A 15682-nucleotide genomic window follows, 5' to 3' on the forward strand; every position below is an offset into this window, starting at 1 on the left:
TGAAGCAACACAGGAGGCGGGGCAGAAGCAACAGGGTCATACACAAGAAGAGTGGTGGGGGAAGGAAGCGTCACAGGGGCAAGTGGGGTGAGGTTGAAGCAACATGGGGCATGGGTGGGGGAAGCAACACTGAGGGTGCAAGTGGGGGAAGCAGACAACACAGAGAGTAAAGTGGAACACTGGGAAGAGAGAATGGGTGAAAGAGAGCAGCGTGGAGTGGGTGTGGGAAAAGCACATACGTGAGAAAGTAATGGGGGAAGTATGTGATGGTGATTGCAATATGGAGGGGCAGGGTGAAGCACATGGGCGACAGAGAGCGACACAAAGTGCAGAGGGAGCGAAGCTCATGAGGGAGATAGCTGGAAAACACATGCACTCACACAGAGTGCTCAACCCAAAATGAAAAAACAGTAGCGCTGAATAGCAAGCAGTGGAGCGAGCCAGTCAAAAGAGATCGCAAAGAGGCCAGGCACCATGGGTGGGACAACACACAAGTTTGGCAAGCTGGGACACAAATAAGAAGTGACTCGAAAGCCAACTAATGGTAAGCAATGGGCAGACTCCAAGCCTTTCTAGGTTCTTGGTAAGTCCTCAATGTGTCTCGCATCAGAGGGGGCATGCGCTGTCTAGTACACAAGATCCGAAAAATAGTGCTTTATACCTCCCTTCCCCCCCTTCCCCCCACAAACACATGCACTGCTGCCATTTCTTATCAGGAAATCCTCTTTTTAACACACACTGTATATGTAATGCAGTATAGAAAAATACCATTAAATATACTTACCAGAGCAATTAGAGTGGCTGCAGCACCAATAAAAGCAGCAATAAACAGGTGGAAGGTCATGTGGAACTACGAATTAACAGAAAAGAAGCACATTATACTAGGTGGTGTTTGCATGCTTCAGTAAAAGGTATTGCAAAAAACAAGAAATGACTATTTTTAATTAATTTTCTAGACCACCCATATCCATGTAAAACATGGGTTGCAAAAATGAAATGCTTGCAGTGCTTTTGGTGAACTGCACCATTTTAAGCATATCCAGTGTCCTTTGTTATTATAGGGTTAGCTGCTTGACTCTTTTAAAAGGGTGCTAGACATAGCTTAATTTAAGCCGGATGCTGCAGTTGGCACCCGCCAACACTCATTTTGGGGGGCCTGCACTTATTTTACCTAATCTGACTTTGACCCAGAGTGACCCAGCATAAAAAAAGAAAACCACACAAGAGAAAAGAAAGAGGAAGAGAAAGAATGAGAACTGTTTCAAAGTGAGAAAGCAGGGATGAAAAAGAGCCTGTAAGATTTAGATGAAGTGGCATGTGTGTAGGGAAGTGGATAATAGAGGCATGAAGGGAGAAGTGTGGCTCAGGGGTTAGAGGCGGCAGACCTGGAAGCTGAGATCGGTCCTGGACCAGGGTTCAATTCCCCGCCTCGGCGGGTCTTGGGCTAAAAATTCCACGGACTCGATAATTCTCGCCCCGGTGCCTCCTCAACTCACGGGTTCACACTCTGGGCAATAGCTTGCTTAATCTCCACAACGGCCCCTCGCGGCGGGATGCCTGACTTTCACCTTGTGGATACCCTGCTATCTCACAGGGGAATACCAGGACGGGTTCCCTAAGCAAGCGCCGGGAAACCCACTGCGGGTAGCTGTGCGCTATATAAGCTCAACTACATTTACATTTACAAGGGCAATAAAAGAGTAGACAGCCCTCCTATTTAGCAACCCCGACATTCAGCACCACTGGCAGTGGGCTTATGAAAACTTTGGGCTCCGGCACTTATACTTTTGCAAATTAAGCACTGGTGCTAGAAAATGACCACTTTCATAGCACTACAAGCTCCTCGCCAAATACCAAAGTCTTTCAAACTTCTTCTGAAGTCTTCGGCCCTCATTATAAGTGGCCCCGTTAATTCCAATATATGCAATTCATATTTTTGTTATTAATATAAATAGGTCAAACCTGTCGATATTTATAAAGGGAATAATGTCTGGTATTAGCCTCAACTTGCATATTTTGGTGCAGTAGAGGTAAAACCTTACTTTGCATCGCAGTGAGCTTTGCATTAAAAAAACGTCCCCTGTGTCACCCAGTTAGATTTATTAATTTACAAATAGCGGTTCAGGTGCAGCAGTGGCCCATACAGGTAATGGTGGTGGCTCGGTGGGGCCGGGTGGGCGGGGTTTGAACACACAATGACGAGGGAAAATAAATTGTATATTTAGTTTTCCCTCGTGGACGTCTGTCGAATGCCCCCCCCCCCCTACTCTTACCTGCTGTTTATACATTATGTTTTTAGAGTTCCTAGACTAAGTTGTACTACCCTATGCAGAATAAAGAATTTTAATTAATCTTAATGACTCATGGATGACCTATAGTGATAGGTATAGATATAGTATAGATTTTTTCACAATGATTTCCATCTGACTAAAATACCCAATACTGCAGTAGCTCCCTTTTTTAACCCTCTTCCACCTCTTAAGCCTTCATAACGATGTGGCTGGATTCATAATTGGGAGATATCGGGGCCAGAACTAACGATTTTGGCTTGTATCTACTTATCGAAATCTGGTGGCTGTGATACAGTGTCAGTGCATACTGAAAATTAAGCCTGTTATAAATACAGCCTGAATTTTACTGTAAAGCACATTGGTAAGGAGGGTTTTCTTCCTCTTGATGAGTGTTGCATGATTACTATCTGTAGACTGGCCCGCCTCTGCAGTGAAAGTCCTACGGTTCAAGTGACATGCTGGCTCAAGAGTCCTTCCACTTGTTTGCTGCCCTGCTTGACTGGTCCAGCAAATGCCTTTGCCCTGTCCTCCCCAATCTAGTCCCCTGCCCTGCCACTGTGTGGCAAAGCAAGTTTACAGAAAGGGTCATAGTATTCATTCCAGTGTGACCTAACACTTCTCCACAGTGTACCGCTCACAAACTAATGGTTTGGTGTAGCGGTTCAACAAGACACTCAAAAGCATGATGAAAAATATACCAGAGAACCTGTGGAGTAAGTGGAATATTCTCCTGTCATGTCTCTTGTTCACCTACAAAGAGATTCCACAGAAAGGAGCGTGGTTCAGTCCCTTTGAACTTCTGTGTGGGCACCTCCACATATTTTCCACAAAAGGATGTGGTTGACTATATGATAGGCCTCAGGGAGCTAAACGCACAATATGTGCGTCAGGCAAAGGAAAAACTTCAGGCAGGCCAAACACTTATGGAGGACAAGTATGATCAGAAAGCTATACTGGCTGGGTAGCAGGAAGATCAGGAGATGTTGGTGCTGAAGTTTATTTGTCCCAGGGCTTTGGGGGACAAAGGAGGTGGCCCGTAGAAGGTAGTTCAGAAGGTTTCTGAGGTTAACTACTTGGTGGACACACATGCCATAAAGGAACCAAGGAGGTTGTTCCACGTAAACCGGTTGAAGCCTTAGCTTACGGAAAAAATGTAGAGTGAATGTCCTGGCTAAGTGGCAGAGAATGTTGAGCAAAACAGTGAGCCTCTTACTGCTCTACTGCATGATGATATGATGGATGGCTCTGTGGAAGGGGTTCAGTTTGTCCCTGAGTTAACGCCTGAGAAGCAGAGAAAGTATGGAGAGGCACTGAGATGTTGTTTAGCCTCCTCTTGCTGACTCCAGGGTTGACATCGGTCTGTGTACAGTACATACAGATAGGTTACATTCTGCCAGTGAAGTGCAGAATGTACAGAAGGTCTGATTGAAAGGATGCATTGAGGTGGAAGTTGCCAAGATGTTGGACCTGGAGGTTGTTGAGAGATCTCATAGTCCTTGATCTAGTCCTGTGGTACTGCTACCAAAGCAGGGGTCTACTGTGTGGACTTCCAAAACCTAAATGAGCTAATCAAGACTGATGCCTATTCAATCCCAAGAGTGGAGGAGTTCATGAACTGGTTAGATATGGAAAACTACTTGAGCATCTTTGATTTGATCAGTAGAGAGTGGCAGTTTGCCTTAGAACCAAATGCCTAAAACAAGACTGCGCCGGAGGGATTACGTCACTTCAAGGTAATGTCCTTTGGGTTGAAGCATGCTCTTGCCACTTTTCAGCCCCTGTTGAACCAAGTTCTTGCAGGGCCTGAGGAGTTCTGTGTGGCATACCTGGATGACATTTCTGTGTTTAGCAGTTCATGGCAGGACCACCTGTGGCACGTAGGACAGATGTTGACTATGAAGTGGCAAAACTTACCATCATGGCAACCAACTGTCAGGTTGGGCAGCCCATGTAGTCTTGGGGCGTGAGGTGGGTAACAGGCTGATTCACTCATTTAATGCCAAGATACAATCTGTGATGAAGTGGAAGGTGCCTACTACCCAGACTGAGGTGAGGACCTTTGTAGGACTCACAGGGTAATGCAGGAACTTTGTGGCTAACTAAGTATAGATGTCCCATTGGCTGCGTTGACATCCAAGATGCAGTCCAGAAAAATATTTTGGAATGTGGAGTGTCAAAGGCAGGGCCGGACTGGGAACCAAAACCGGCCCTGGCAAAGTGCTCGGCCGCCCCCCCCCGGGGCTTGGGGGTGCCGCCGAGCTCTTTGCCAGGGCCGGTTTTCGGACGATTTTGTTACAGGGCTGATTTTGCAGCTATGATGCAAAAACGGCCCTGTAACAAAATCGGCCCCCAGGGGCCCAAAACCGGCCCCCACCCGTGCGGCGCACCGGGGGATTGCCCAGTGCCCGCTACGGCCAGTCCGGCCCTGGTCAAAGGACATTTGGAGAGCTGAAAAACGACACTGCACAATCCACTTTTACTGAGAGCATCTGACTACAGTCAGCCTCTTATTGTACTGAAAGATGCCTCTGACAAGGTATTTGGAACTGTGTACAGCTCAACAAGATGACAAAGTTAGAGAGCGGCTGGTGTTCTTTATTAGTAGGAGGTCACTACATCAAGAAAGGAACTAGGCAGCCATAGAGAATGAGTGTTTTGCGATAGTATGGGCCTTGCAGAAGTTCTGCCTTTATTTGGTACTAAGTGTGCAGTGCAAATGGATCATAAGCCATTGAAGTGGTTAATTGCTATTAAGGGGAAGTGTAAGGAAATGCCTCCTTTGTATGGTCACCCCACAAGTGTTTGGAATGATACTGTTGGTTGTCCGACTCTGAGAGTGCACTGAGGCCTGCTAACCTCTGTGCCAGTGCCCTGACTGTCAAACAGTTATGTTGAATTGGCTTATACCCAATTGGCAAAAGCTAACTTACCTATGAGTCCATAGTATATGGTACTCAGGGCAAGTAAATTAAAAGGTCACCCTAGGGATAGCAGCACTGGTTTTACCACCCTTTGTGTGATACAGGTAAAATGTGTCTCCCAGTCCACCACTGAAGATTGGAAGTGCTAGCCCGACTTTGTAGTTTTAAACAATTACAAAGCCATGCCTCCCCTTGCAATGTGAGTATGTCACCCCTATGGTTGACCTTCTACCAGGCCCTAAGGCAAGGTGCAGAATATTTCACTGGCAGAACATGTACTTTATATGTTCTGGCAGTACAAACACCAAACTATTACTTTTACTGTGGAAAGACTTGGTCACATCATTAAGGAGTACCACTGACCCCACAGCTGTGCTAACTCTTGAACGGTGTGACCAAACTTGATATCCAAGGTATCAACCAACTCGTAGATTGTACATTGAACCCAACTTGATGCTCAAGTCTGAAATATTATAGGTGGGTTTACTGTGCAACTTTTACAAAGTTGCCATTTTGTTGCCTTTAGCCTCCTGTGCCCTTACCGTTTTCACATGGGGTTTGCCTCCGAGACAGCTTTACGCCCTCCTGGTGAGACTCAAACAACTCTCAGGAAAGAAGACAATAGCAGCCTGCGAAGGAGAGAGGTGTTACCTCTCCTTGACAGGAATCCATACAGGTGTTGGCCTAAAAGGTGAGCTTTGAAGGTGAAGCCACCTTTGAAGAACAAATGGGGAACACTTGGGAGAGGGGTTACCCTATTGTTTAGGTAGACAGGCTACCACTCGGGCAGGAGAGAGGAAACCAGTTGCCAAGCCAGTTTTCCAGGAGTGTGTAGCCCCCTTGGTAGCCACACCTCTGGATTGGGTTAAGAAACTCTGGATGCTGAGAGAGGGGCTCTGTCATGTTGAAAGTGGGTAGAGTGGTGCATCCTCGGATAGCCAGATGCCACACTGAAGAGGAAGTGTTCATCAGGAGGGAGAGAACCTGCTAGCCCATTGGCCACCAACCACATTCCAACCAGAGGGCATTTTCTGAGCATAAATAGCATGCCCTGGCACCCAGAAGCAGCTCTTGACTGGACTGAATAAGGACCAAAAAGGGCTGCCCTGCTGCACCAAGGACTGCTGAAGAGAGGCTGCACCGACATGGACTGCACCTGCTGAACCTGGTGGCTAACAAAGGGGAAAGGGCAGTGTCTGCTGTGTCCTGCTTGAGGAAAAGTCGTCAACAGAGCCCAGCTGTAGCAGGAGACTCCAAGGGTTAGTTGGTTGCCCTCCTTTTTTCAGCACAGGGCCACAACAGCTTAAGAAGCCTGCTGGGGCAAGTTTGCAGCTCAGATCTTCACATCGCTTCCAACCACCACCGTGCAGCACCACAGAGGAGGACTGGGCACTCAAAGTTGCACCCATGTCTGTTGGACCTGGGAGAGCCATTGAAATGCAGTTTGGTTGCCCAGAAGGCAAGTTATCTCCCAGGGAAGGATTAGACAGTGACAGCAATACTGGGTGACTGGTAGCCCAGTGTCAACTTGACTTCTACCAGGATCGAGAGGACTTCAAAGGATGTCAACCGTGTGGCCGGAGCCACCTCACCCCATCAGTGAACCAAGTAGTAGTCGCAGGAGGTCCCCCGCCGACTGCATAGCATCCACAGAATGCTTGAGCATCTTCAGCATCCTGTGTCCCTTACATCAGGACCACTTTTATAGGAACTTATAGCAAGGGGATAAAAGTACCTGGAACTGAAGACAGTTTCTAACACCAAGTTCTCTGTTTCTGAGGAACGTACTGGTCCCCCTGACTGCCTCCCTGCCAGAGTTGGCCACTAAAAAGTAATTCTTACCAACCGCAATACAACTAGCCAACGTTTTTGCTCAAAAAGTTACTAAGTGTCAAATTTGTTAAATTTGCCAGTGCTTGTACAAAGTTGAGTAAAAAGTGCATATGTACTGTGCCTTGTAAAATCTGTATACACAGAGCCAGATTGAGCCATGGGAACAAAGATGGACATTATTGCCGGTTTTACTGATCCAATGAGCAAACCTCTCTAGTTAAGGAGTAGGTTCAGGGTAATATGATCCGGAAGGGACACCTGTTGAGTTGGGAAAAGCCCCTGCATGATGATGGCTGTGCACCCCTGCTTTGAGTGCCTCAGCTGCATGGAAATCTGGATCCCTGGTACTGAATTTTGATCATGAAGGAAAGCGGATCATGTGTGCGCCATGACTTAGCCCTGTCTCATTAACCCGGGAGGGGCGCACCAAGCTCTACCCCCAAAGTGGTAGAGGGCTACTGCCTTACCAGGGGTTAAGTGGCATGAGTGTGGTGATGTATTTTGTGTTTAGGGCTCACTCATGTAAAGTTCTGTAGCTGTGTACTTAACTCACCCTTGGCCTATATGGTGATTGTGTATATTGCAGGACTTACATGCATATGCTGGAATGTAGGTGTACCTGTACACGGTCCATTTTACAGACCTGAGACCTGGAAAGCAAGTGGAGGAAAGGATGGCAAAGCCCAGACAGGATATATGGATTGCTCATATTTCTGAAAGGTTGGTGGGTACACACACACACTGGGGGATGGGGAGCAGAGCATTCTCTGTGAACATCAAGGGTCTCCTTGATTCGATTATATATATATATTTTATATATAAATATATATATATATATTATAGGTTGGCAGCCAGGTGCTATCCTCAGTTACTCCCTTGGCCGGGGTTGGGTCATTCAAAACTGGTGCCGCTCCTGGTGTCCAGACTGTCCCTTTAGCACTTTAGCAGAGGACAGAGCAGAAGAGAGGGCACTTCAAAGGAGTTGAAACTCACAACAGGAATATCAAAGGACCAGGCACTAAATCACATCAATGTCTGGATTTTGACTATAAAAGTAAGAGCATGAGTCCCACAAGTTTTTCAACAGAACTGTTCTACAGCTGGATTAAACTGAACTTCACCAAGCCTTTCTGTTGTTGGAATCAAGACTACGGATTAAGGTTGGCTAGTCTCCCTGCTGAGTGATGGGCCATCATCCAGGAAGTCACGACCACTTAAAATGAGACCGGAGCACCAACTGTCTGCCTGCCTGCCACAACCAGAGGGTTCTGTGGGAAGAAGAGAGATCCTGGAGGGAACAAGGCCCAGCAGGGATCCTGCAGAGTGGATCCCAGTGAGCAAAGTGTGAGACGCTGAATCCAGTTGGGGCCATTGCAAGAGTGCAGGCATTTCCCCCGCTCATGTGGAAATTAGGGCTACGGCCATTGTGAGAACTGAGATCGGTACCTCCGTGGGCCGGGATTAGGGCCACTGTGAAGCTGAGGTTAGTGTCTGTGTGCGACATGATGGAGGCGACCCCTATGTGCAAGAAGGGGATCACCGTGAAGCTAGGGTCAGTGCCCAAGTGCTTGCTACCATTAGACCCATGTGTCAAGAAAGGTGTCACCATGAAGGTAAGGCTATCGCCCGGGTGTAAGTCGAAGTTGATGCCCCCATGTGCCAGGAGAGTGGGGGGCAGTGTGAAATTAGGGTCATCACCCTGGATTGTTGTGCCAAGTATGTTGTGAAGAACACCTACTGACTGCTGCAGCAGTTGAGAGCCGATGCCAGACACTAATGCAGGCCATTGGAAGACTGAGGAGGCTCAACGCATTATAAGGGAAAGACCACAAAAGGTCGTTGTCCCTGAGTATTGGGAGACCAGAGTCTACAATGAAGCAACCCAATTCTCCTGTGCTTGCTCGCTGCCATTGGGTCAGGTAAGACTGATACTGGTCCTGCTGAGGACTTACATGAACTTAGAACCAAGCGTTGCAAACATTGATTCTCAAGGCCAAACTAACACTTATGTTGCATGTGTTTTAGTGTGGGCCACATTTGGGAGTTGCTTCTATTATCAAATGGGGAATTACCAACCCCACTAGAAAGAAAAGAGAGACCCAAGGATTCTGCCAAGGATGACACTAGCACGTCGAATTTAAGAGACTGTGGTCATTATTTAATGGATTGCTTCTCTGCTTTGTGTGTTTAAATTTACTCAATTTCCATAAAAGCAAGTATCTGACTGGGCAATCAGCTTATTGCTGTTACTGTTTGTACTTTAAGTCTTGCCCCTGTGTATTCCTTACACCTACCTCCCCGTCAAACAGCCTTGGGCTGCTTCACCTGCTCTCCCACTGAGAGTCAGGTGCTGGAAGGGGTAGCTCCTGGCCCAGTTACTTGGAACCCATAGTAGGCCATGCCCTGGGACAGAAGAAGTCAAAGGCCACAAACCCCACAATTGGGCACAGGACCCCTGCTTACCCCGTGGCCCTCTGAAAGTAACTAATACAAGTGTTTAGCAAAATTAAGGAACATCTTATTTTTCATAAACATTTGATATTACAGCTCTGTTTGTTCTGTTGTAGTTTTCTACTTACCTCATTTGTCTTACAGATGGTTAGAAGACTTGACCCACAGACTTTCCCTGGAAAAGAATTCCATGGGAGGACCCCTGTAAAATAGAAATGGAAACTTGCACATGAGTAGAGTGAAAGATAATCTTCAAGGCCATTGCCCTACTTCTACTACTACACAGATATCGAGATATTATTTAAAGCTCTCTACAGTCATTTTTCTAAATTTTTCACATCTTATGAATAACTCAGTAGTGTTTTGTCTCTTTTTAAGTCCCTCAGTTCAGCTTGCTCTGTCTCAATGACGAAAAGATGGGACCCTTCTTGGGCTTTGTCGATCCTGTCACTTACATTTTAGAAAGCCTGTTGGAAGGTGGATTATTAGTAGTGGTAAGTATGCACCTACCACTAGCAATAAGGCCACTAATGCAATATAAGGTCCAGAGAAGGTTAACCCTTGATAGCTGGAAACGAGAATGCAGGCTTAATTTAGGGGACAGGTATGTGAAGCATTTAAAAATACCAATACATTAAATAAGTAAGACACAACACAAACAAAAATCCACTAAAACAACAAAATCCAATATAGGGATCTAGATACGAATTTTTAAAGACAAAATATCCTTTCTAGTGCTTAAAAACATGTAGCGCCAACTTGGGATTACTCATCGCGCTTGACCAGGACAAAGTCAAAGTTTGAGGCCAACCACTATGGAGCCCAGGTTGGATACACTAAGCAGGGGGCCTCGGTCAGGTCAGGCTTAACTTAGGAGACAGGTGTGTCAGACATTTAAAAACACCAATACATTAAATAAGTAAGACATAGCACACAATAAAGTCCACAACTAATTGATGAAAATAGGAAATATTTTTATGAATAAAATTACACCAAAATGGCAAAAATCCAAAATAGGGAACCGTAGATATGAATTTGTAAAGAATAAACACTTTCTAGGGCTTGAAAACATATTGCTCCAACTTGGGACATCTAGTTGCGCTTGACCGGGACAAAGTCAAAGTTTGAGGCCAACCGCGATGGAGCCCTGATCGGATATATTAAGTCAGAGGCCTCGGTCAAAAATGTTACCTTTGCACTTATGAACTTTTCTGGAGCATTTCTCTTGACTTCGATTGTGCCTCTCCAGCACGACGGATTCACAGTGGTTTCATCGGCTTGGTGCAGCAGGATCCCCTAGTTGACTCCTGGAAGTCTTCAGCTCCGGAGCTTTCAGCAGGATGAACCTGAAATCCAGTCCGGGTCGCGGTGCGAGGTAGTTAGCTTGACTCTCGATGTTGGGTCGGTCAGCTTATGGAGCTCTTTTCAAAAATTGCTCCAAACTTTTCCAAACTTTTGGAACTTTTTCCTGAATTTCCTCTTGAGGGTTCAAAGTGTCCCAACACAAATCCTAGTTTCCAGAGTCCCTGATTTGCTCTTCGGAAGGTGGGACTATAGTTCCCACAATCCACCTGTCTAAACCCTTAAGGGTCCACTGGACACACTCCAGGCTGGGAACCTCTTTGGGAAGATGGTGCAGAGAAGCTCCGCTAACCTGTTGCTTTCAGGGGGTCCACTCCATTATCCTTTTTTAAGCAAGGCAAAGTCCTTAAGGTTGTAGGTTCAAGTGTGCAGCAGGAATAGTCCTTCAGAGTGCAATCCTGTGGGGTGCAGACCAGGGTTCTAGCAGGACAGTCCTTCTTCTCGTTGTAGTTTCAGGCCGCAGATCTGAGTTGCTATGCAGCTTTCACATATATATCAAATGTTCTGAGACTACAAGCGGGGGGCCACCCCTGACCAATGGGGTACAGGTTGCCACCCAAAAGTATGACAGCTTCCTTCAAAGTGTGGCATATTCTTGTCCCACAAAGCACTGCACAATAAAATTCAACTTGGAGAATTCTTCTGCTTGGAAGTAAGACCTGGCTTATCCAACCCAATGGTGTGGTTCATTTTCCTTAACACTCCCCTTCCAGTCCTCCTACAAATTCAATTACCAGGTCAGCAATCTGGCTGGGGGGTACAGGAAGAAGGGGTAGGCCTGGCCGACATTCCTTACTATCCTGCTCTCTTTGAAGCCCAGTTTTATTTGCCCAGCCCCTGTCCTTGCATGTTCTCTGCAGCTGCAGAGCTCCCTTCATCAGATAACCTCTGTCTCTGTGCAGGCCACTTATCACCTCATCAGAGCAGTTTGACAAAGCCTGTTAAGGGCTGGCCAATCAGGAGAGGCTGCTAGAAGGTTGGAATTTGGCTCACAGAAAAGAAGGTTCTGTAACTTATTTTCTGTAATAGTTATGTAAAATTCAACAGTGGCAAGTTGTTGGATTCATCAATACCAATCTCCCAAGTCCTTGAAATATTATTTTAGCTAAATGCAGTCAATGGTTACACTGTATTATAGTATTCTCATGTACACCTATGGAGCTAAAAGTGCTCCAATGGGGGTAAACGAAATTGGTACTTTTGCCCTCACCAGGGCATATAAAACAGTTTTCAAAATGTCTCTGCTTATTTTTATGTGGCATCCTACCCCAGGGGCACGCAGAGTAGACCTTAGAGGTGACTTATTTGTAAGCATATGTTAGTTTAATACTTTGTAAGTACCTTTAAATCCAAAGTCGAATTTGCATGTAATATCAATTTAAAAGCAGCTTGTAAAGCAGGGCTGACTTTTAAAATGACAGCAGGCAACACAGCGGTGCACACTTAAGTGTCTCAAAGCTGCTGGGCCTCTAAACCTACCTGCTCTACCATATACTAGGGACTTACAGGTAGATTGTCAGTGCCAACTGTAATTACCATATACCTTTTTAGACAGTGCACCGGCTCTGGGCCTGACCAGCAGAGCCCAGGGTGCAGTCAATTAACAACAGTATGAGTCACAAAATGAGGGTTATCAGGGCAAAAAAGATGACTTTCTCTGAAAGACCCATCCCGAGTAACTGCAGTCACCAAATATGATTTCCATAATGTGTGAAGTCTGTTCTTTGTTAGATCATCCATCTGCTACACACCCCTCACAAAAAGTATGGTTTTCATGGTGACCACCTTAGACTTCTAAAACACTATCCATACAGTACTTATTAAAAAAGGGTCATCCCAAATTACAAGCCAAAAACTATACCGCCTAACTCCTACTAAGCTTGAAATATTTTAACCATATTAATCTTGCTCTCTAAAAGTTTCAATGGTTGTGTGCCAAAGAGTGGTGAATCCACAAAGTATTGTACCTGGCATGCAAGGCATTCCTTAGACATGCCCCTGGTTATTTGTTGAAGATCTTCCAGCCTTACCAACTCTCCAGATCCTTAAGCCATCCCTACAGTATTTACTTGTAACATAGCACATCAGATACAAATGATTTGGGGCAATATCTCATGCACCAGGATATTTGCTATGCAACAACCTCCCTGAGTACCTAAGACTAGAGAATGTTTTCCTGGCGTTTATGAGTGGCCTATAAAATAACCTCTACTGGATCTGGATGATAATGAGCATGCTATGCATCTGACTTTGCATTATGCTCCCTTTAGAGCTGCAGCCACCTCGGGCTGTTCAGATACCTGAAAGTGACCTCTCCATCCAGCTACACACTGGATGGTACAGGCCAATGTCAGATTGATCAAAGGTTTTCCAATTGTATAAACTATATTAATCTGGAGGGAAATAGAATCTCTGTCTTAACTCAAGTTAATCTCTAGCACTGGCTTTCACTTGTGTACCACTCTGAGGCAGCTCCCAGCAAAGTTTACCAGAATCACCAAAGCCTCAAGGCATGATCCTGTTTGAAAGGATTCCCCAGTATTTCGAGCGTACTGGTGAAGCCCCCCGAATTTACTGAGGATAACATCCTGAAGTCTAGCACTGCGACACTTTTATGGAAGAGTTTCAATGATAAACTGTGTCATGATCACGACATAGCCGCATTGATTCAAGTCTACCCAGCGAGAATTTATGGTATTTGCCAACGATTTATGCATTCTGTAATTGATTAATTGAAGGTCGATAGAAGATTTCATGCTCACCATACATCCTGGCATCAACACAGAGAGAGCTGATACTGGCAGACGTCTTACTGGGGAACGCAATCGACTGACATGTTATCCAGGTAGTGTAATAGATGTAAACAGGAACAGCAGAGCAGGCAACGACCAGGAGCCAGAGGACAGTCACTGCGTAGGTAACGCCGACGAACTGCAAAATGAGGCAGATATGAAAATCCACTCTTATTTAGGACTCAAGCTAGCAGAAGTACCTACCCTAACTACATGTAATGAGACAGCAGGAAACAGAATCTTCAGAAGCCATGCATTCATTGTGTTCTCTATCATGCATAGCATGAAAGAATTGACATTAAATATATCATTACTTTCAATTGGAAGAGGCACACATGGAATAAGATGGCAGATTCCAATCTCTCCTCACCCAGATGAAGAGTTCAACTATTCAGCTCATTTCAAAGGTAAAGCGGGCTCTTTCTAATGCATTGCCTATCTTGTAATTTATGCAATTGGACAAGCAATGCAGTGCCATGTCCAGAACAGTACCCTCGCCTCACCCCGGGGTGAGGAAACTCTTTTTCTAAGAAAGGGGTGGGTCAAATCACATCTGTCCTAAGTGATGGTGGAGTATAAAAAACTGTTTTCATAGTAAGGCCTTTATTGAAAAGCCACATTTTCAGCGCAGTTCTGACAATATCAGTTTTGGCTTTTCTTAGACAACAACAATAATAATAGTGAAACGCATTTAAGATTTGTTTTTACACCGTGCTTCCTACCGCACTTTTGCTATTTGTCAGTGCTTTGAATAGCATGTCTTAATATTATCCAATTGAATGAAAAATCTATTGGTGGAGAAGTGTGGCTCAATGGTTGGAGCGGCAGACCCTGATGCAGAGGTCTGGCCTGAGACCAGGGTTCAATTCCCGCTTTGGCGGGTCTTGGGCTTAATTTCCTCGGACCTGATATTTCTCGCCTCGGTACCTTTTCTAATCATGGGTCCCACTCTGCAACTCTGGGCAATAGCTTGCTTAATCTCCACAACGGCCTCAACAGCGCAGGGGATGCCTGGCTGCACCTTGGGGGTGCCCAGGAGTCGAAACTTCAGAGGGAAAGCCAGGATGGGTTCCTCTGCGGTATAAGTACAGCGCCGGGACACCTCTGTTGGTAGGTAGCTGCACGCTTTACAAATGCCAGATTATTATTATTATTATCTATTGTACGATGTCCCATCTGAGAAGCCCGTCACCCCCAAGAGGAATCTTTGCACTGCAAGAAGGTGTCTTCATGCTAATCTAAAATAACTGAAATTATGTTAATTTATAATGTGCAGGTTTTACTTTTACCTGTGATAAGGAGCGTCATCAAAAGATTAAATTGGCATCCTGCCTTACAGGTAGCAAGTGTAAACCATTACAACAGGCTTTTTTTGCTGCACCCTTTCTCCAACCCAGATAACATATACAGCAAAGGAAAGATGAGTACTTTACAAAATACAGAAATCCATTTCCAAGACAGGAAGGAACATTAACATTGACATTTCTGTTAAAATAGAAATCCTGTTTTAGCTGTCTCTTCTGGTGCAAGAGATTATTTCTCTCTCTTGAGACTCCATAGACAAGAAATAGCAAGAAACTGTTCACCTCCCTAGAGCGACTGATCCAAATGTACACATATATGAGAATCATATTACAAAATATCATATCCTCTTCCCATAATCATTTTCTCATTCCACATTTTATAACATATTGAGATTTCCCTGCTGATATGTAATGATAACACATGGAGGACTTTGGGTTGCTTGGTTATTTTGGGTGGATTGGTTACTTTGGGTTGAGTGGCAAATATTGGTTTGATTAGTTTCTTAAGTTGAGTGGTTTTGTTGGGTTGTTGAGCAGTTTTCAGAATGCTTTAGTAATAGAATGAGAAGACACGGGCTGGAAAATGATCTTGCAGGGTTCTTTGCTTGCGACTAACCTCTTCGGTCTGAGGCATGCATGAGGCTGAAAATGGAAAGCAATTAGACGCTGACTCCAGAACAAAATGGTTAGAGCAAATGTGGGTCACCCAAGCCTGGTTAAAATGGCGG

General features: G+C 45.3%; 1 protein-coding gene across 3 annotated transcripts in view; it reads right to left on the reverse strand.

Moving 5' to 3' along the window:
* Nucleotides 1-15682, reverse strand: part of PLP1 (proteolipid protein 1) — an 81138-nt gene that overhangs the window by 15951 nt on the left and 49505 nt on the right. For all 3 annotated transcript variants that reach the window (XM_085607701.1, XM_085607700.1, XM_085607699.1), the window contains exons 4-6: nt 13621-13789; nt 9625-9698; nt 785-850 (exon numbers count right to left, since the gene is read on the reverse strand). In XM_085607701.1, coding sequence (XP_085463827.1) covers nt 785-850; nt 9625-9698; nt 13621-13789 — 309 coding nt within the window. The remainder of the gene's footprint in view (nt 1-784; nt 851-9624; nt 9699-13620; nt 13790-15682) is intronic.

This window comes from Triturus cristatus, chromosome 5_2 (genome assembly GCF_964204655.1).
Source record: "Triturus cristatus chromosome 5_2, aTriCri1.1, whole genome shotgun sequence".
Taxonomy (NCBI): Eukaryota; Metazoa; Chordata; class Amphibia; order Caudata; family Salamandridae; genus Triturus; species Triturus cristatus.